The sequence below is a fragment of the Mauremys reevesii genome, linkage group 15 (genome assembly GCF_016161935.1).
Source record: "Mauremys reevesii isolate NIE-2019 linkage group 15, ASM1616193v1, whole genome shotgun sequence".
Lineage (NCBI taxonomy): Eukaryota > Metazoa > Chordata > Testudines > Geoemydidae > Mauremys > Mauremys reevesii.
In genome coordinates, this window is record NC_052637.1 from 30,208,232 (window position 1) to 30,227,902 (window position 19,671).

The 19,671-nt window shown below is 55.1% G+C and overlaps 1 protein-coding gene across 4 annotated transcripts in view; it reads right to left on the minus strand.

Annotated features, from left to right (window-relative positions):
- Positions 1-19,671, minus strand: part of ITGB4 (integrin subunit beta 4) — a 54,877-nt gene that overhangs the window by 23,135 nt on the left and 12,071 nt on the right. For 3 of the 4 annotated variants that reach the window (XM_039501226.1, XM_039501229.1, XM_039501225.1), the window contains exons 2-19: positions 19,410-19,504; positions 18,867-18,949; positions 17,448-17,549; positions 15,966-16,170; positions 15,360-15,456; positions 14,324-14,495; positions 13,327-13,590; positions 11,473-11,562; positions 11,153-11,275; positions 7,075-7,242; positions 6,278-6,354; positions 5,809-6,020; positions 4,747-4,850; positions 4,182-4,280; positions 2,919-3,048; positions 2,584-2,706; positions 1,356-1,462; positions 610-643 (exon numbers count right to left, since the gene is read on the minus strand). In XM_039501226.1, coding sequence (XP_039357160.1) covers positions 610-643; positions 1,356-1,462; positions 2,584-2,706; positions 2,919-3,048; positions 4,182-4,280; positions 4,747-4,850; positions 5,809-6,020; positions 6,278-6,354; positions 7,075-7,242; positions 11,153-11,275; positions 11,473-11,562; positions 13,327-13,590; positions 14,324-14,495; positions 15,360-15,456; positions 15,966-16,170; positions 17,448-17,549; positions 18,867-18,949; positions 19,410-19,494 — 2,275 coding nt within the window. In that variant the 5' untranslated portion in view covers positions 19,495-19,504. Of the gene's footprint in view, positions 1-609; positions 644-1,355; positions 1,463-2,583; positions 2,707-2,918; positions 3,049-4,181; positions 4,281-4,746; positions 4,851-5,808; positions 6,021-6,277; positions 6,355-7,074; positions 7,243-11,152; positions 11,276-11,472; positions 11,563-13,326; positions 13,591-14,323; positions 14,496-15,359; positions 15,457-15,965; positions 16,171-17,447; positions 17,550-17,948; positions 18,022-18,866; positions 18,950-19,409; positions 19,505-19,671 lie in introns of those variants that run through there. The other variant, XM_039501228.1, reaches the window with a different exon arrangement.

Sequence of the window (19,671 nt, forward strand, 5' to 3'; positions counted from 1 at the left end):
CAGGCTCCCCCAACGCACTGCTCTGCCAGGGAGCTCTGACTCCACGGCCCAGCTCATCCATGGCCTCTCTGCCAAGACGCCAGCAAGGGACCCATTAAACCCTCCTCTCTTCTGCGGCTGTAACCTCTTCCTGGCCCCTGTGGAACTTACCCCTCCCGAGATCACTGCCCCCAGGAGGACCTTCCAGGAGCCCCTCGATCCATCTGCTGCCTGCTCTTAGGGACCATTATTGCATGTGACAAGCCCGGGATGCCAGCAGCATCTGCCCAGAGCTGGCATGGCTCATGGGGGCCTCAAGGGCAGTGAGGGTGCACCATGCCAGCAGGACATCCTGCATGTCCACTGAACAAACGGTGCCCGATCAGCTGCTGTGCTCTAGCAGCAGCCCCGGCTCTGTCCCATAGAGAACACACACAGCCCCTCCAGTCTCCCACCAAGGCCACTGGCTAATGGTCTCCACTAAGAACCTTTGCCCAGCTGAGCCTTTCAGGCTCCTGAAGGGTTAATCCCACTTTGGGGTCTTGCTTCCACCCAGGCCCTTCCCTTCCTATCCGTACAGGAAGCGCACCCCCCTCTGAAAGCGGTGCCCCTCCCCCGAGAACAAGGTACCTCGTGCACAGCAGGGCAGCAGGGCCAGGCAAGCCTAGGAGACAAAAAAACAGAAGCTGTGGCCAGGAGCTCCTCGGAGCACAGCGCAGAAGGAATGCTCCCTCCCCTGCTGCTGGAGAGGCTTAGATCAGCAACAGGAAGCTGGGGGTGAGGGGGCATGGATACAACTTGTGGGGTCTCCATGTGGGACGGCAAGAGCTGCCAACCCCATGTCATCGTTCGCCTGGGAACGCCGAGGCCAGGTCCCTTGGCCTCCCCCTATCTCCATTAGCCCCCAGGCCAACCTGGCCTGTGCACACGACAGCACCCAGGGAGACGGCGGCAAACTCCTCAGCAGTGCAGGGCTAACCACCTTCAGAAAACCTAGACGTCTGCCCGCTAAACCACAGAGCAACTGCTGTCCCTCGTGGGCCAGTGTGTGTACCCTAAGGGGGACGCAGCCACGGATGCGCCAAGACCTTTTGGCACATGCCAGCTCCCATCTACCTCCTACTGAAGCCACTGGCAAAACCCTGCTCAGTTCCAATGGGAATTGTCCCTCTTCCCCGCAAACTACATAATATTCAGACCCTTTGCTGATCCAGCGTGGCGGGGCCTTTTGTAAAGCGTCTTCCGAGAGATGGGTCTGAACGGCTGCTTTCCAATAGCTGGGATTTCAGTCTCCAGCCTTGGATAATTCTCCTGTGTCTGCCACACCTGCCCCGGGGGTCTGAGTGCAGCCCCGCACGGCGGGACCTGGATCTCACCTTGCAACAAGCACAGTACTTCCAGCAGAGCAGCAGCAGCAACCCCAGGAGTAACATCAGGAAAATGAGCAGGGGGATGAGCCACAGGAAGCTTCCTGGTGGGCACTCTGCAACCAGTGGCAATAAACTCGTGGTTAATTGGGGGCAGCTGGGAAGAGAGGGAGAGGGGAGGAAAGCAGAGCCAGAGAAAGGGATGGGGGAATGGGAGAGGGGCAGGCCAGAATTCTCCTTGGGAGGATGCAGCCAACCTAGGTCCAGTAACATCCCTGCGACTGCCCCAGGTGCTCACTAACAGGGACACCCACAAGCGCCAGGCAAGGAGAGGTAGCTGCCAGCTCTTCATTCACTTCCCTAGCATGTAGCCAGTTCAAAGCCAGCCTAGGGCAGGAGTGACTGACATATGCTCCCAGCTGATGGCTGTTGGGTGGCCTGTGTGGGATGAACTGGGGGGGGAAATCTTAGTCCAGTTCCCAGGGGACAATGGTAACCAGCTCCCAGTAACCATCCCCATGGGCACTACCAGGCCCCTCTGCTGGCAGCCTTGGCCGAGTGACCCCAGATCATTTAACATTATTTGTACAACCCCACCAATGCGCTCAGGGTGCTACAGACAAGCCATGGGCTGGAAGTGGCTGGGGACTCAGCCAGGGGGTCCCTCGAGATTTCAGCTTATTGCTGTGGGGCGCGCTCCCCATGGCGGGGCAGGCAAGCCAGGGTTTGCAGATGTCCTTGGAGACATGAGTTGGAGACTGAGCCATGCCCTTGGCCCTGAGGGGGCCCCGTAGCTTGCACCTTCCCTGCCCATGCTGGGCCCAGAGGACTCAGGGGGCCTGGGGCAAAGCAATTTCGGGGGCCCTTCCATAAAAAAAAGTTGCAATACTATAGAATACTATATTCTCATGGGGGCCCCTGCAGGGCCTGGGGCAAACTGCCCCACTTGCCCCGCCCCTCTGGGTAGCCCATGCTGGGCCTGTGCTGTGGATGGGGCAGGCTCGAGCCCCCTGGGATGCTACCTTTCACTAGCCCCAAGTTCAGACTCTTCATTAGGAGAGATGTGGCCTCTAGAATGGTCACTGGGGGGAGATCAGACTTAGGGTTTGTAGCCCTGATGCCCGAAAGGGGCAGAGAGAGAGGGGTCAAGCTGTGATCAGCGGTTGGCGTGAGCACAAGGCCCTGCTAGCTCTGAGCCTTAGCCACGCCTCCTCCCCCCACCTGGGCCCCCGCTCACCTTTCTTCTTCTGCACCAGGATGGTGTTGTTGTGCACCGTGCTGGGATCCCCTTCCAGGGTGTAGCGGTACGTGCAGTCGTCCTCCTCGTCCTGGAACGAGCAGTACTCATTCACCTCCTTCGCTAGAGAGAGAGGAGGGGGGGGTGCGACTGTTGTCATGGGAGGTAGCACCCAGAGGCTCCCGTTGGGATTGGGCCCCACTGTACTAGGTGCTGCGCACACACACACACACACACACACACACACACACACACACACACACAGTGTCCGGGCTCGGGGAAGCCACGTCAGATACACACAGAGCTTTGACACCCGCAGGCCAAGGGCTCGGTACCTTTTTGCAGTTCATCCACCATCTGGATCTTGAAAGAGCAGTCCTTGCAGTTCTGCCCCTTCTTCTCCCCCGTCCCCCAGGCCTGGCACTGGACGCAGCTTCGAATGTCTTCGCACACCCCCAGCACGCCCTGTGCACCGGAGACATGACATCGGACAGTGAGGGGGAGAGAGGGAGGGACAATGTCGGACTCTGAAGGATGAGTGGTGGAGACAATTCATGCGCCCTCATCGTCAGCGTAAGGGCAGGGGTGGAGCGGGGACATCAGACTTGGGGGGGACTAACGTGAAAGTGTGCGGCGGTGACATACAAAGAGTGACTGCAGCAAAAGGTGAGTGGGAACCCAGCTCAGCACAGTACAAATCCCTTTACAGACTCAAACAAATCCCCAACAATCCTGGATGCTTTTCCTTTCGGGCCTGGAGGTGGAATTTGGAATCTGAACCCAGATCTAAATTTTGGCAGCTGCCTCCTGATTTCTATAGTGAGCAAAACCAAAACCCCAGATTCAAACACATGCATGTATGCATGCAGTGTATTAACAGAGCCTGGCTCTGGATCAAAACTGCAACCCAGAGCCTAACTTTCCCAAACGTAGGAGATATTTAGATCTGGGGTTTTGAATCAGCCCCAAACTTTCCCAAACGTAGGAGATATTTAGATCTGGGGTTTTGAATTAGCCCCATCTCAGTAAAATAATCTACACTGATATTCTGCCCTGAGGTAGCAGCTCTCATCTGAGGATCTCAGAGAGCTTTCACAGACATTAACAACCTGAGTCTCCCACACCTCTGAGAAGTAGCGAAGTATATTCCTCATTTTAAAGTTGGGGAAACTGAGGCACGTGGCAGTTAAGTGTCTCAGAGTCAGAAATAGAAGCCAGGAGCTCAATCCCAGACGTATGCTCTAACCACTAGGAATGCTCCCTTCCTGTAAATGCAGATCTTGGTATACTGTTGTATTTACCAGTTTAATAGCATCTGTGAGCTAAACAGACAAGGCTACGAGCCTTCTGCGGCCATTCAGCAGCTACACCAGCCTTGCTGTCCCAGGATGGAAACCATTCTAACGAGCCTGAGGAGAGAGCAGGACCATCCGCAGGGGATTGCTTCTGGCCTGTATGTGCCCTTGGCCTTGTTTGGGGTCCCCACACCAGCCCTCTCAAGAGCCCCATGTTCCCCCAGAGGCTCAGGATCCAGGTTGTGAGCAGAGAGGTGATGCCTTAGGAGTACTGGTCTCTGACCATCGAACTGGGAGCCTTACCAGGGAGTAGCTGATTTCACAGGTGAGGTCAGTGTACCGAGAAGGCTTGTCACAGATGCACCTGCCGCATTCACATCTCCCACGGCCATTGCAGATCCCCTGCAGGAGTAGAGGGGGCCAGGATCAGTCTCTGACGCTACTGATAAGCCCTCACTTAGCGCTGCTGGTAACAGAGGTCCTAGAGCAGCGGCTCTCCTTCGGTGTTGCCCTGTCAACCTCGCCCCCATCCACGCATCCCCATCACTTACCCACAGTGACAAGAAGCTGGGATAAAAATGTCACAGTCCATTGAATCCTCATGTGTCAGGGCAGGAGCTGATCATCAGCTGGGGTCAGGAAGGAACTCCCCCACCCATGGGATAGCACTGGGCTAGGGAGAGCATTGTGCCACCCGCAGCCACACTTGCTTCTCTCAGGCCATCCAGCGCCCCAGCTTAATTGGATCCAGATCTCTCTCTGATCCCGAACCCTTTGGATCCAGGGCAGCAGGAAAGTCAGACCCAGCCTCCACCTAGTTTGCCCTGCCCCGCCCCTGCAGGGAACAATCCTGCACTCAGTAACCTACCCCGTTGCTGTCGATGCAGGTGTCATTGCTTGTGGGGCATTCACAGCCAGGGCCCCCCCAGCCACTTTCACATGCACACTGACCCATGTAGCAGCGACCACGATCTGCAGAGAAAGAGCGGATGCTACAGGTGAGTGCTGAATTGGGCGGCATCTCTAGCTCCTGATCCCCTGAGGATATTCCTGCCTTCGACTCTCAGTCCCATGAGCCATCCCAGCTGCTCCCTAGAGGATTCCCTCACTGTATCTTAGAGAGCTGGGCTTTGTCTCCTGGGGGAGAGGAAAAGGGACAGTCGCAAGCATGGTGCGAAGAAGCAATTGATGATACTGATTATAGACCAGGGGCATGATCCAGTTTCATTCAGATCAACGGGCATCTTTCCATTCACTTCAATGAGAGGTTGGCCAGGACCCAGGACTTTAATCAGACCTGAGCTGCACCGATCCTTCCCTGGGGCCAAAGGTTAGCAAAGCACACTCCCTTCCTTGTGCTTTGCAGTGTAACCTTCTGGCTCAGGATGTGTGTGGGGTCATGTCTCTCTCCAGTGGCTGGTTCTTAGTGCATTAAAGGATCTACTACTACTTAGCTCAAGGAGCAGAGGCCTCTCTATTCAGAGCCCCACGTCCTGGGTTCTCTCCCCAGCGTCGCTATGAGCAGGAAGAGGTGTTACAGGTGCAGGCTGAAAGCCAGGCTGTGTGTTGTATTTAGTATTTGTATTTAGCACTAACTCTCAAGGGATGTCTGAGTCATGTGATCCAGTGGACAAGCCTTGGCAGCCACTCTAGGAAGTTACGGTTCAGAAAAGCTCTTTGCAGAGATGGGTCCTGACCCAACACGCCAGATCTAACCCCTGCACTGCGGGGCATTTTCACATCTGGCGTTGAAGCTCACGTCTTGAGGGGTGTAAATGGCAAAGCTCTGCGCCTGCTTCGTTACCAAAACCGTGCTGCACCCACCGCTGTCTGGGCAGCGCGCCCAAGGGAAGGAGCTGCAGGAGCCCCCGAGGCAGCTAGCAGCCGTATCTCAGGCAGGCAGGCGCCAGCCTCTCGGCCCCCCACTCACCATTGCAGAGGAAGCCAGAGGTGCGTGGGCACTGGAAGTTGTCGAACTGGCAGAAGTCACCCTCGTAGCGCTGGGTCAGGTCCTCAGAATAGCACTGGCATTTCCCACAGAGGCACTCGCCCCGTCCCGAGCAGGGCTCGGAGTCTCCAGGGCGGATGCAGGCCTGGTTGTCACTGGAAGAGGCTGTGGAACAGTCACACATGTCCCCTCGCCTGGCAGAGAGAAAGAGAGACACAGACACACACACTGAGAGGTCTTAGAAGCCAGAGGCACCACGGGCCCCATCAGGAGACAGATCTCCGGTACGGGACCCAGTGGGGAGATTCACATCCACAGAGAGAGCAGCCATCACATACAGGGTGAGAAAGCCTAAGCCAAGATCTTTTGACCTCCACTGATAACTGAAGCCCAGAGGAGGAGGTTTCGAGGACTGGGTCCCCTACGGAGCAGCGCTGGACAGGATCCTTACCAGCCCGGGTAGCAGACGCACTGCCCACAGACGAAGTCCCCGTTGAAACTGCACATGGACGATCTAACCATCTTTTGCTGTAAACGAAAAAAAGAGAGTGGGACGTTACTGACCCTCCTCCAGGGACTCAGACCCAGTCACATGTCCCTAGAAGACGGACTAGCAGGCTCTAGGGTCTCTAGGACCCTCTGCTGATGGCCCCCTGAGGGCACATGAAGAGAGGGCGGGTGAGGGGTGGGCAGATCTTCAGCAGGATGTGAGGGGAGCTCTTTTTAGCAGGTTCTGTATCCCTGGCTCTATGCACGGGGCTGTAGCAAAATGTCTCCTTGGTCAGATTAGGAATCTGTTCCACAGGAAGCTGGGAACAATAAACTCACTTCACTTGGGAAGCCTCCCTCAAAATGCCTAGAGATGCTGCCAGCAGCACCCCAAGCAGACACACCTGTAAACTCCATTCCACCCCCAGATCCCCAACGGTGAAACAAATCTACAGCCACCAAGCTCTTTGCAGTTGATACTACGCTGCTCACCTCAGCCACTTGTGCATTCATGGCAGCGGCAAGGACAGGATTCCTGCTCTAAATAGCACAAACGCTGGCTACCTGAGCTAAAGGAGAATCTCCATTCGCTGCAAGGGGCATATGACACACAGTTGAGCAGTGAGGATTCCATCTGGTAGAGGGCAGTGGTGCTCACACACACTAGCCAATTCTTTACAATCCCAGATCTGTATCGGAGCAGAAAATGGCCCAGGATTTTCCCCGGAACCAAAGATGGTGGGAGCGCAGCCTCCATACCTGTTCGCAGGGGCAAACGTCACAGATGACGGAGACGTCGATTTTCAGGCTGTCACTCAAAGAGGAGGGCTTCACGTGGATTACTCCCTGCTGCTCTTTCTTGGGGAGGTCACAGACGTGCTCCCCGCCCACGTACTCATGAGCTTTCACGCGCACCTTGAAGCTGCCCTGAATGGAAGAGACCCGTTTGTTAGCTGCCAGCGGCCAAACACCCCTTCTAGATCCAGCCGCTGCTCTGGTGGATTTGAACTGGCGGCCTGGAGATAAGAGGCTGGGGACATTGTAAAGGGAAAGATGGAGACAGGTATTAAAAAATAATTAAATAAAAAGCTCTCCCTTTCCAGGACAATAAATGAATGGTGGGGAACTATGCTGCCCTGGCAGTAGAGGCTCGGACTGCAAAGTACCTTCCGCTATTATTCATCTGTATTGCAGCAGCACCTAGAAGCTGCAATAATAAATGAAGGACCCCCATTGTGCTAGGTGCTGTACAAACACACCACAAGACTGTCCCTGCTCCAAGGAGCTTAAGTCCAGCTCTTACTCTGATAACACTAGGAACGTGCACATGCCAAAATTGCTGCTAACCTACACAAGACAGGAAGGATGGCCTAGCGGTTAGAACGCTAGCCTGAGACTCGGGAGACCTGGGTGCATTTCCCTGCTTTGCGAGAGACTCCCTGCATGACCCTGGGCAAATCACTTAGTCTGTGCGCCTCAGTTCCCCTTCTCTAAAATGGGGATAACAGCACTGCCCTACCTCACGGGGTGTTGTGAGCATGGATACACTGAAGTTGGAGGTGCTCAGATACCATGATGATGCGGGCCAGCTAAGTCTCCAAGACGGATGGCATGAAGGTTCTTGGAGTGCACAGGAACCACCTTTCAGAGGCTCGTTAATCAAGTGTTAAACGAGCTACAAGACTTTGCCCGAGTTTATACTGAGGACATTGCACTGTTTAGCAGTTCTTGGTCAGATCATTGAAACCACTTGGGCACCGTGCTAACAAAACTCAGAGATGCAGGTGTCAAAATGTAAAACAGAAGTTGCTGAAGTTCTTTATTTAGGACATTGGTTAGGAGGTGGCCAAATTTCTCCTGATCCCCTGTTATCTGGCCTATGGCCCAGACTGAAAAACAAGTCCAGTCTTTGACAGGGTTGGTTAATTATTACCGCCAATTCGTGCACATTTCAGTGACATTGTGTCCGCAGTCACAGACTTGTGCAAAAGCCAAAACCAAACAAAACAGGGTGGGGACAAAAGCTCGTCAGGAAGGTTTTGATGAGGTAAAGAAAATCCTGTCAGAAAAGCCTGTTCTACCCAGTCCACATTTTGACAAAATGTTTGAACTATGCACTGATGCATCGGACACTGGTTTGGGTGCTGTCGTGACACAAACGGGGGAAAGGAACAAAAAGCTTCCTGTCGCTTTCTGAAGTAAAAAACTGACACCCACTGAATAGAACGATTGTGTCATGGAAAAAGAATGTTATACCGTTGTATGGGACAGGGCTGCCCAGGGAGGGTAAGTGGGGCAATTTGCCCCAGGCCCCGGGCCCCACAGGGGCCCCCATGAGAGTTTTTCGGGGCCCCTGGAACAGGGTCCTTCACTAGCTCCGGGGGCCCCAGAAAACTCTTGTGGGGCCCGGGCCCCCGGAGCTTCTTCCGCTCCGGGTCTTTGGCGGCAATTCGGCGGCAGGGAAGACCCCAGGTCCCCTGAATCCTCTGGGCAGCCCTGGTATGGGATGTCAAACCGGTAAGGCCCAGTCTATTAACAGAAGGTTTAGGACCCTGAGAGATCGATATCCACTGGTGTGGCTGCACAGGGCCACCCAGAGGATTCAGGGGGCCTGGGGTAAAGCAATTTCAGGAGCCCCTTCCATAACAAAAAGTTGCAATACTATAGAATGCTATATTCGCGTGGGGGCTCCTGCAGGGCCCGGGGCCTGGGGCAAATTGCCCCCCCTCCCCCCCGGGCGGCCCTGTGGCTGCATCGAACCCAAGGTACTAATTCCAAACATGTTCCAAGAACATGGCATGGAAATTGCAGATTAAGGGAAGAGAAAATATTATGGCAGATGCCCTGTTCAAGCAAGAGGGTTATGACCCGACACCTGCAGATCAGCCAGTGGCTGACCCTACTGTAAGGGAAGAGGTGTGACCTTAAGAGCCACTCAGTGCCAACTGGCAACGGGTTCACTATTGTGTAACAGCAACTCCTAACAGGCCTGACAAACTCCCAACCATTAGCACATGGATTTCATGGTATTTATCCATAAATGATGTCACATGAGGTCTCTAATAAAGGCTTATGTCATAGTAGGGTGGCCAGGTATCCGGTTTTCGACCTTAAAGTCCAATTGGAAAGGGGACCTGATGGTGTCTGGTCAGATCTACTGACCGGACACCCAAAGTCTGGTTACTGCATGTGGGAGAGGCGCTGAGTCATTACCCGCACCAGGGCTTCCTCCCACCTGCATCAGGCGGCTGCAGCTCCCAGTCCCGGCTCTGCAGGCAAGTCCCTCCTGACCCTTACAGGGAGTGGGGGAGAGAGGGGGCAAGAGGAGCAAATGGGGGTGGGGGCTCAGGGGAAGGGGCAGAGCAGGAGCGGGTCCTCGGGGGAAAGGGCAGGGCAGGGGTGAGGCCTGGGGGGCAGGGGCAGGTCCTTGCAGAGGAAAGGGCGGGGAAGGAGAGGTTCAGGCACTCCTGCTCGAGTGTCCAGTTTTTAAATATTACTAAGTTGGCAGCCCTATGTCATAGTGAGCCTCATAATTGTTGTGATGTGTACGTACAGATGATATTTTAAAAGTTCTATATGTCTGCACTGTCCCATGGACATATGTTCATAAAGTCTGAATCAAGGCAGGGTTGACAAACAAGTTGCTGCCAGGCACAGGATGTATATCGACTCGTCTGCCTTGGTTGAGGTGTAAATTAAGCATGGTAAGCAAACACAATGGAAGAGCCCCAGTTGCAGACAAAGTCAACACACCAGGAGGGGTCATCCCAACTCTGGGGACAAACAATGAATTTGCGGGAAGAGGAGGAGATATAAGGAGAAGGCAAAAGGACGCTTCTTTAACCTTCACTGAGGAAGCAAAAGGACAGCGCTTTTTGCATTCATGAAAGGAGGATCCCGGCCAGTTGGTTGGAGATGCTGGAAGATTGCTTTGGGCAAGATCAGCTTCTTCAGACAGAACCTTACTCTGTTATGTTTAGACTCTAGGACAGGGGTGGCCAAGCTGAGCCTGAGAAGGAGCCAGAATTTACCAATGTACATTGCCAAAGAGCCACAGTAATGAGTCAGCAGCCCGCCCCACCCTGCTCGCTCCCAGGACCTCTCACCTACCTCCAGCTCTCTCCACGCCTCCGCCTCCTGATCAGCTATGTCCTGGCATGCAGGAGGCTGGGGGGGGGGAGGGCACAGCAGGCTATGGGGAGGAGGCGGGAAGGGGTGAGTGGGGGCAGGGCCTGTGGCAGAGCCAGGGGTTGAGCAGGGAGCACCCCCCCGGATATTGGAAAGTTGGTGCCTGTAGCTTCAGCCCCGGAGCCGGTGCCTATACAAGGAGCCGCATATGGATCCAGGAAGTGCACTCTACTTTGTTTTACACTTAATCATCCTGTTTCCATTATCCTCACTCACCGTCTCTTCAAGCTTAATCTTTAATGATAAACTTCAGATGGTTTTCACTATAAATATCTCTCAGTGCTCTGATGTACCTATAGGAGCTGGTCTTGTGTTGAACCAGTCAAACTGTGTGTAGTGTTCTCTTGGGGACAGCAAACCTGGTCATTTCTGTGAGCGTTCAGTGTCAGGGGCTGGACGTAACAGGAGAACGCTTCAAAGGGACTTGGAGTGGGGTGCATCTACTGGTAACCAGCAAGGCAAAGTTCGGCTGGCATAGCCCAGAAAGACTGTTTGGGTGGCTGACAGCTGGTGGTGTCAGGGAGCTGACACCCAGTGCAGCACAAGCAAGTCTCTCTCACGCTGGAGGTAGGGAGGTAACAAGGTGGCTCACAACCCTGGGCACCCTAAGAACCGTTACAGATGGATAGAAGCTCAGTGTAGGACTTACCACTTCCCCGCGAGTGACATGGAACGAGCCAGACTCTGTCTTTTTATATTTCAAGGAGGTAACTTCTGTCTTCATGGACTTAGGGACTGAGTCAGCCCGGATGTCCATCTTGGAACGGATACGCTGGGATGGAAGAACAAAAGATAGATCCCAACAGCACTTATCTTCAGCGCATAACCCAACCATGCCACCCCTTCTCGCCTGCCCAGGGGGTTACAAAGGGCCCCACTACTCTTTCCCTGGCAAAATGCTCCCCCTACCCAGCTGCCCAGCGGCTTGATTCTGTGAGCTAGACTGACACCCCAGAGGTCATCTCTTACCTCGAAAGCCATGCGAATCAGCTCCACGATATTGGAGGAGTCTTCCTGCAGCACCCCGATTTCTGAGATGGGGAAATACTTGTGCAGCTTCTGCAAAACAAAAGGGAGAGGAAGCTAAGTCCTCCTTAGGAGTTAATTTAAGGCTCCAGGTTCAGAAACACTGAGCGCCTGCAGCTCCCATTGATGCTTATCATGTCTGAAGACAAGAACCTTCGCTCCTTGAGCTGCAATGCCCCGTTCAGAGTGGGTAGTGGTGCCACATCGTACGGCCTGTTTGCTCCATCGCAGCAGAGGGGAGAGATACTCCAGGGGAAGGGGAAATGCCAGAGTTTGCCAACTAAGGAAAGTTCAGTTTTGGGAGAACCCAAATGGAATATTTCGGCTTGCCAGCTGCCTGTCTGAAAGCAGGAAGTGAAACGGACAGGAGCCTTCCAACCGAGAAGCTGCCATTTTCCTGATGGAAAGTGGAATTTTTTTGGCAAAACAGAAATGTTTCCCCCACAGAAAATTTCAAAAATTTTGTGAAAAGGGCATTTTCCATTGGAAAATCATTCCGACCGAGAATTCCTGGCCAGCTGACCCCTGGGGTCATGACCAGCACCCCCTTTGCTACATCACAGCCAAACTACTAACAGAGGTTGGTCCAATAGAAGGTATTACCTCACCCACAGGCTGATAGATGGGTCCCCTGACAGAGATTTGATTCCATTCAGCATCCATACAGTTTTCCTCCTAAGCAGTCCCTTGCTCTCCCTCTGAGGTATTTATCTGGCCCCATGACTAAGGTGACCAGGTGTCCAGTTTTCGACTGGAACACCTGGTTGAAAAGGGATCCTGGTGGCTCCAGTCAGCACCGCTGACAGGGCTGTTGACTGTCTGGTTCGCGGCACTGCACAGCAGGGCTGGCAGGCTCCCTGCTAGCCTCCGCACCACGCAGCTCCCAGGAAGCAGCTAGCATGTCCCCCTTCCGGCTCCTACACATAGGGGCAGCCAGGGGGCTCCGCACACTGCCTCCACCCAAGCACTGCCCCCCAGCTCTCATTGGCCAGGAACCATAGCCAATGGGAGCTGTGGGAGCAACGCCTGCGGATCAGGCATCACGCAGAACCACCTGGCCACGCATCCACTTAGGAGCAGGAGGGGAGTCATGCCGCTGTTTCTGGGAGCTGCTTCAGGTAAGTGCCGCCCAGAGCCTGTACCCTGACCCCCTCCCGTGCCCCAACCCCCTGCCCCAGCCCCGATCCCCCTCCCGCCCTCCGAACCCCTCAATCCCAGCCCGGAGCACTCTCCTGTACCCCAAACCCCTCATCCCCAGCCCCACCCCAGCCCCACCACTCCCAGCTGGAACTCTCACTCCCTCCCCCGCCCCCCAACCCCCTCCCCCAGCCCTGATCCCACTCCAGCCCTCCAAACCCCTCAGCCCCAGCCCTTATCCCCCTCCTGCACCCAAAATATCTCATCCCCAGCCTCACATCAGAGCCTGAACCCCCAGCCAGAGCCCCCCCCACATCCCAACCCACTGCCTCACTGGAGCCCCCTTCCGCACTCTGAACTCATTTCTGGCCCCACCCTGGAGCCCACACCATTACCCGGAGCCCTCACCCCCTCCCACACCTCAGTGCCTGGAGCCAGCCCAGTGAAAATGAGCGAGTGAGTGTGAGTGGGGAGAGTGAGCAACAGAGGGAGGGGGGATGGAGTGAGTGAGGGCGGGGCCTGGGAGAAGGAGAGTGGCATGGGTGGGATCTCAGAGGAGGGGCAGTTTTGTGTGAGTAGAAAGTTGGCAACCCTACCCATGACCATTGCCTGAACTCCCTGCACCTCCCACCCCGCCGTCTGCCCGCCCAGCCCTTTCACCTCGTAGTAGCTGTAGGAGTGGTTGGTGACGGCGAAGATTGGGATGATGTTGTGCTGGCCCAGCAGGCGCACCAGGGTGGGCACGGAGGGGTAGTCCTGCCGGGTATCGTAGGTGTAGGTGCCCGCTCGGTTCAGGTGACACTGCTCATCATTCCTCGGCAGGATCCCTGACAGGACGTTGGTGCCGTCAGCTTCATAGTGGAAGGCGGACTCGGTGGAGAACACCAGCAGGTGAGTGCTGTCAGTCCGCCAGCCAATTTTCTCCTAGGGCCAGAGAGAAGGAGGGTGAGGGGCATTTCATTCACTTGCCCAAACACAATGCACAGGGCCAGTCTCAAGCGAGCGCGCTAGTGGTGGCAGGCAAGGCTTTTCCGAGCCGACTCCTCACTGAAAGTCAATGGGTCTCTGGGTACCTGACTCTGTTCATAATCCCCGCCTTCGCCGCTAGTGCACACGTCCAGCTGCCACGCAGCCCAGGGAATTCAAAAATGGCAGAGATGAAAGGATTAACTCCCTTCCCTGCTCCCCCAGTGCACATCTCCCACCGAGCCTCTGGGGCGGTCCAGGTAGGTCCAGCCGCAGTGGAGAAGCAGGCTGTTACTGGATATATCTTGCAGGGCGCTAGCCTACTGATAAGGGAATTATCCGTTTCCCCAGCCAGAACACCTGCTGCCACGACATGCTGGCCTCTGGGGAGCAGATCCACACAACCCTAGGAACAAGGGAACTGCTCAGAGGGTGAGGGGACCCAAGGGGGGCACCACAGACTGGAGGCACTCTCTCAGTGGGGTTTACTCCAGGAAGACGAGACAAGCCGTCTCAGCAACAGCAGCAGGTGCAGCGGACTGGCCATCCTGGGAGAGCAGTAGCTCCCACCAGGTATGGCCCTGAGTTCTGGGCTCAGGTTAGCCACATTGCTAGTCACCCATCCCACCTGCTGTCTCTCTCCCAACCAACACACAAACCATCCAAAGGAGCCAGCCCCCTCCATGCTCACCTTGCAAACAGCCGTCTGCAGGATGGCATCGAAGCCCCCCTCCGGGGCGTCCAGGTTGCCGGAGATGCGCTCTTTCATCAGCTCCTGGCTGAAATGATTGATGTTGCTGGTCAGGCGGATGACGTTCTTAAAGGAGAAGGGTGAGTCGGCGTCCCTCCAGGGCTCTCGCAGCCTGATGGAGAAAAGGGGAGGCAAGGGCTTTCAAATGGGGCTTGGCTACTGGAGTCATCAAGAGATTACCACATATGGTGCCGTAAATGTGTCTGGCACAGAGCAAGGTACTGCCCCTGCAACCCATGGCAAGGCCTGGGACAAGAGGGTGTGCAAGGAAGGGCCCTGCATGAGGATCACTGGTGAGAGGATAGAGGAGATCCCTGGAGGAATTGGTGCAGAAAGAAGGATTAGAAGCAGGAGAGACAGGTGGTCCCAGAACGAAGAGCCCCTTTTCCAGGTGGCGGGGCAGCACAAAGGCATGAAGCTGAGAGGTCCAAAAAGTGACATGAGGAGCAGTGAGGTGAGATGACTGGGAGGAGCACAGGCAGAGAGAGCAGAGACACGAGTGGGAGCAAGATCACGTAGGACTCTGAAGGCACCCAGTCGACTAGTCTCCTGAGGGTGGTAATACTTCGGTCTAATTCTGGTTCTTGGCTTGGCATGGAAGTGGGTGGATGGTGTTTAGTGATGTACAGAAGGCCACACTAGATGATCTTGTCTCTTCTGGCCTTAAACTCTATGAGAGAATGTGCGGCTTGAATTTGTTGTTGTAGGAAAAGGGAAGCCCAGGATTGGACCCAAGGAGTGGGGCTGATGTGGGCTTGTGGCAGGACAGGCAGCAGATGGCATTAGCCGTGGTGTTTGGGAGACACCAGCATGGAGGGCAGGAAAGGAGAGGTTTGCAGTTATCAAAGAGAAGGAACTGGGACAGGGGTTTGAGCACTGGAGACTGCGGAGCGGGGGAGCCAATGAGGAGACAGACTAGCGTTCCCTGACCAATCTCATCGAAGCCCGTCCATTCGGGCCTCTCAGCTTCACTTACTTCTCAGGTCTCATGTCTGTTTGTGGCGCCGAGACTTTGTCCACGAACTTGCCAAATCCGATGGTGTAATTGGAGGTCAGGTCTTGCAGGAATTCCGCTGGCAGGGAGGGAGGGAGAGAGAGCAGTGAGCTGGGATGCGCTGGCAGGGTTGTAGCGGGGACCACAGCCCTTTTCCCATCACCTTCACATGGAGCTGTTCTGAATGCCACGCCTCAGGTAAGGCTCCTCACTAGTGCAAGGGCTTATGGGATGAGGGGAACAGAGCATCTGGGTCATTGGGCACCACACAGAACACACCAGCTCTCTAGGACACTGGTTTTCAGCTTTGCTTAGTACAAGACTAGAAAAGGGGACTCATGATGGGCCCTGTAGTGCAGCAAGGGCCAGAAGGAACACTTTGGGTAGGGAGAGGGATCCCAGGCCAGAAAGAGCCAGGTGCATCACTAAGCAGTGAGGGCCAACGACGAACACCTGGTGGCCAGATGCACATACCCCTTTGCCAGTTGTGTTACTCTTCCCTGCCCTGGGTAGAGATTCTCTGCCCATGCTGTCAGTAGGGGGACCTGGCTTCCCTTCCTCCCCTAGCATGCCTTGCTCCAGCCTCACCTAGATTCTGGCCCATCTTTTTGAGGTTGTTCAAGTCGTCAGACATGGAGTAGGAGAAGTCCATAAGGATGTAGAGATCCACAGGGCTCTCGAGGGGCTGGAAGACGTCCATGTTGAAGCTGGCCTCCTCACCAGCTCTCAGCCGCATGAACATCCGCTGTGGGGACACCTGGGTTTTCTTCAGAGACAGGTCGATGCTAAAATTCTGCCAGAGGAGGGAGCAGAAAAGGGTTAGTGGAGCAGCAGAGGAGATTCACCCTGGTGCTTGCGATGGGAAGCAGGGGTAATAGCTGGTGTCTGGTGAACAAGGGGTTAACTTTCATTCTCCTTCCCCTTGCACGTGCTCAGGGGAAGGGCTGCTGGGGACACATGGCAGGACTGACGCCAGTGGGAAACTCCTGCACCCAGGTGAGTCTGGGTTAACCCCCAGCTGGAGATGTCTGTTTATTTTTGTGCTAACTGAGGTGGATTGCTTCTTATCCATGCGATTTCCAAGGACAGGCCCTCGCTGACTGTGCCCGGACGTGTCTAACCTACCTGAGGACTGGGAGCTTTGAGAATAATTTATTCTGCTGCCCTGTCAGCATGAAGGATGGTCCTTCCATTGCCCACGCCACTCCAGCTGCACCAGCGTTGGCAAGGGGAAGCCCCACAGAGGCCATGTTGATTGGGCAGGGTGAGAGGACCATGCTAGGGCGCCAGGAGCTGGTCTACATTAGGGCTGGAGGAGCTACACTGTCCGAGAGCAACAGAAGGGAGAGGTTGCCCCAAATTCTCCATGCCGACGAGGCCTTGGTGTCCTTTGCGGTGGGGTGGGTGTGGCCGTTACCCCTTTCCACAAGGAACTGTGCTGTGATCCCAAACTCATTTCAGGTAGGCTGCCAAACAGCATCAGGGCTTCCAATCAATAGCTGTCAACTGGAGCTGGGCCACACGGGTCAAATGTTGACATCATTGTTTCCAACAGGGTGGAAAACGATCAAGGACATTTTCCCAACATTTCCCTGCCCTTCCCCCATATCCTGACCCACTCAGCTGTCAACCTCGGCTAAATTCCGACCGGCGCCCTAGAGGTGAAAGGCTGCGTTATCCCATTACCCACGGCCAGAGTTAGCCCGTCATGCATTTCTAACAGCGCTTGACACACGCGGCTTTTTGTTCATGCATCCGTTTCACCAGCAGGGCTTTGAGAATGGCGTGTGTTAATCAGCTAGCCAAGGGCGTATCCTGTTTTTGAGTGGGCCTTCTGTAAACAATAGCTGCTGGTATTTACATTCGCCTAGCCGTGTGGAATTGCAAAGAAGTATTTAGGAATCTGGAGGAGGTTCTCTCAGCAGATTATAACAACTAAAAGGTGAGGTTCGGGACACACTGATGCCCCTTGAAGAGCTGCCCGAAGGCAATCAAGCGAAAGGCTCATCAAGGAAATGAGGAGCAGAACATTGGTGGATTATCTCCAGGGTTCAGGTGTTCTTTGCTCACCTGCTGCACCAGCATCTCTCCACTCACGTACACAATGCTGGCCCCACTGCAGCCATAGCTCACCAGGTTGTCTTTCAGGTCACATCGGGATTCTTTGAAGGTCTGTGACCACAGGAGAGGAAAAACCACAGAGTTAGGAAATAAACAGAGCCCCGTGCGGACAGGAAGCATTTGGAGGGTCAGGCGGCTGGCCCCTCCTCTGCTACGCTGGGAGCGGGCAGGAGTGGAAAAGGCTCGCCTGGGCAGGTGTTTCAGCTTCATGAGGGACTGCCCCTTGGACACCTCTCCGGCGCAGGCCCCAGCTCCCCTCCCATTTGTGAAGACCAGGGTGTTCAGCCCGTCAGCCCTCTCCCCCTGCAAACACTGACCCCTCTCCCCCCAGAGAGCATAAAACTGATACTGAAACGTCATCTTAGATAGAAAACAGGGAGTCCCCCACCTGTTCATTCTTCCACCTCTCCCACACTGGGTCTATGCTAGCGGTCTCTGTGCTTCACCCACCTGTGTTTTACATCCCATTTCCTCTCTGCTCCCTCTCCCCCTCTACTGAGCCAAGGATCAGGCTTATCTGAATCTGAAATTACAACAAAGCCCTCTTACAAATTCCTCACCGGTCCTCATTCCTGCATTCTTGGTTCACTTGAGTCCCTCCTCTCTCTGCCCCCACCTTCCTTTTTCTCCCACACACAGAGCCAGCACCTCTCCTGTGGTTTACCCTGTGCGCCCCCCCTCGCCTTGCTGAGGCCGGGGCCCTGCTACCTGCCAAGGCAGATCTGCAAGAAATGCTTTTTCTCTCTTGCCACTGGGCTATCCAGCTCACGTCTGGGCAGATCTGCACCATGGTAACTTGTGCCATTGGACTGGAGAGCCGGGGGACCAGAAGGCAGTGGGGCCATTGTTTTGTCTGGTCACGGCCCAACCCCGCTTCTCACAGGACCCAAATGCCCATCCCTCGCTCTCACTCCAGAGTTGGGGCTTGGTGTCTATCCCTGAGCAGCCAGAGATCCCTGCTCTGCGCCCACCACAAACCGACCCCCGCCCTGGATTATGCTGCCGCCAGGCTCGTTTCCCTTTGGACCCATTTCTTGAGGAAGCAGAATCTAAAGGAGCCTCTTATACAGCTTCCCTAGCAGGGAGGCTCTCCGGCAGTCTGAGCAGAGGGCTGCACTGAGGAGGTGGCAGGTCAAAAGAGACAGGGCCCTGAGCCCAAACCTTGGAATACCCCCGAACTGTCTGAGTGACAGCCTGGCGCCATGTTGCCAAAGCCAGGATCCAGCCTATTAGAAGGAGAGGGCTCAACCGTGAAGCTGGATCTCAACACAGGTTCCCTCTCTTGAGTGCTGATGGGGGGCCTCTCTCTAGTGAAAGGCCATGTGATCACACTGTGGGTGACAAGGTCCTGGGAGGGGAGGCGCTCACCTCGTCCGTGCAGTAGGAGCAGTCCTTGCTCACTCGGATACACTCTGTGCAGCTTCTTGCTCTGGAGGCCACGCAGCGATTAACTAGGAGGCAAGATCGAACGCATCAAAAGCGGAAGAAGCCAGCCTGACTTGGAAAACGAGAAGGGGCAAGCCACGAACAGAGGGGCTGGGCCTGCTCCTAGTCAATAGGAGTTTTATCGCAGACTTAGCGGGAGCTGGCTCAAAACCAGAGACCGTGTGTATGTCAGACAGAGCCAACGGAAGCGAGCTATGGAGCAAGTGCACACAAAAGAACTAGGAGAACTATTGTCTTGGATAGCGCCAGGGCCTAGCAGACAGGACACCTGGGTGCTACCCACAAGCTCTGCCACACATTCAGCATTTCAGGAGTGATTGGAATAGGAGCAGATACAAGGCGGCTCGCTTAGCAGGCCAGGAGAAGGCAGCTGGAGAGGCCTGTGCCCCAGACCTCCCAGGGCCAAGGACTTCAGCAGTGTAACCGAAGAGGAGAGAGAGACACACACAGAAAAGCTGAACTTACTTCTGTTTTTTTGGCACAGGCATACGTCACAGACCATGACCAACAGGAGCAGCCCGGCACACGTCCTTTGGAGCAGCACGTCCATCCTCTTCCTCCTGGAAATGCACCAGCCAACGTTACAACCTCCCCTGGGGTGTGTGTGGAGTTTTATATTGGGGATAAGTAACCCATGCAATGCATCCAACACACAAGCAATCACAGCCGAGCAGCTGTGGGGCTGCAGAGAACTCTACCTCCAGACAGGTTTGCAGCATGGGGTGAT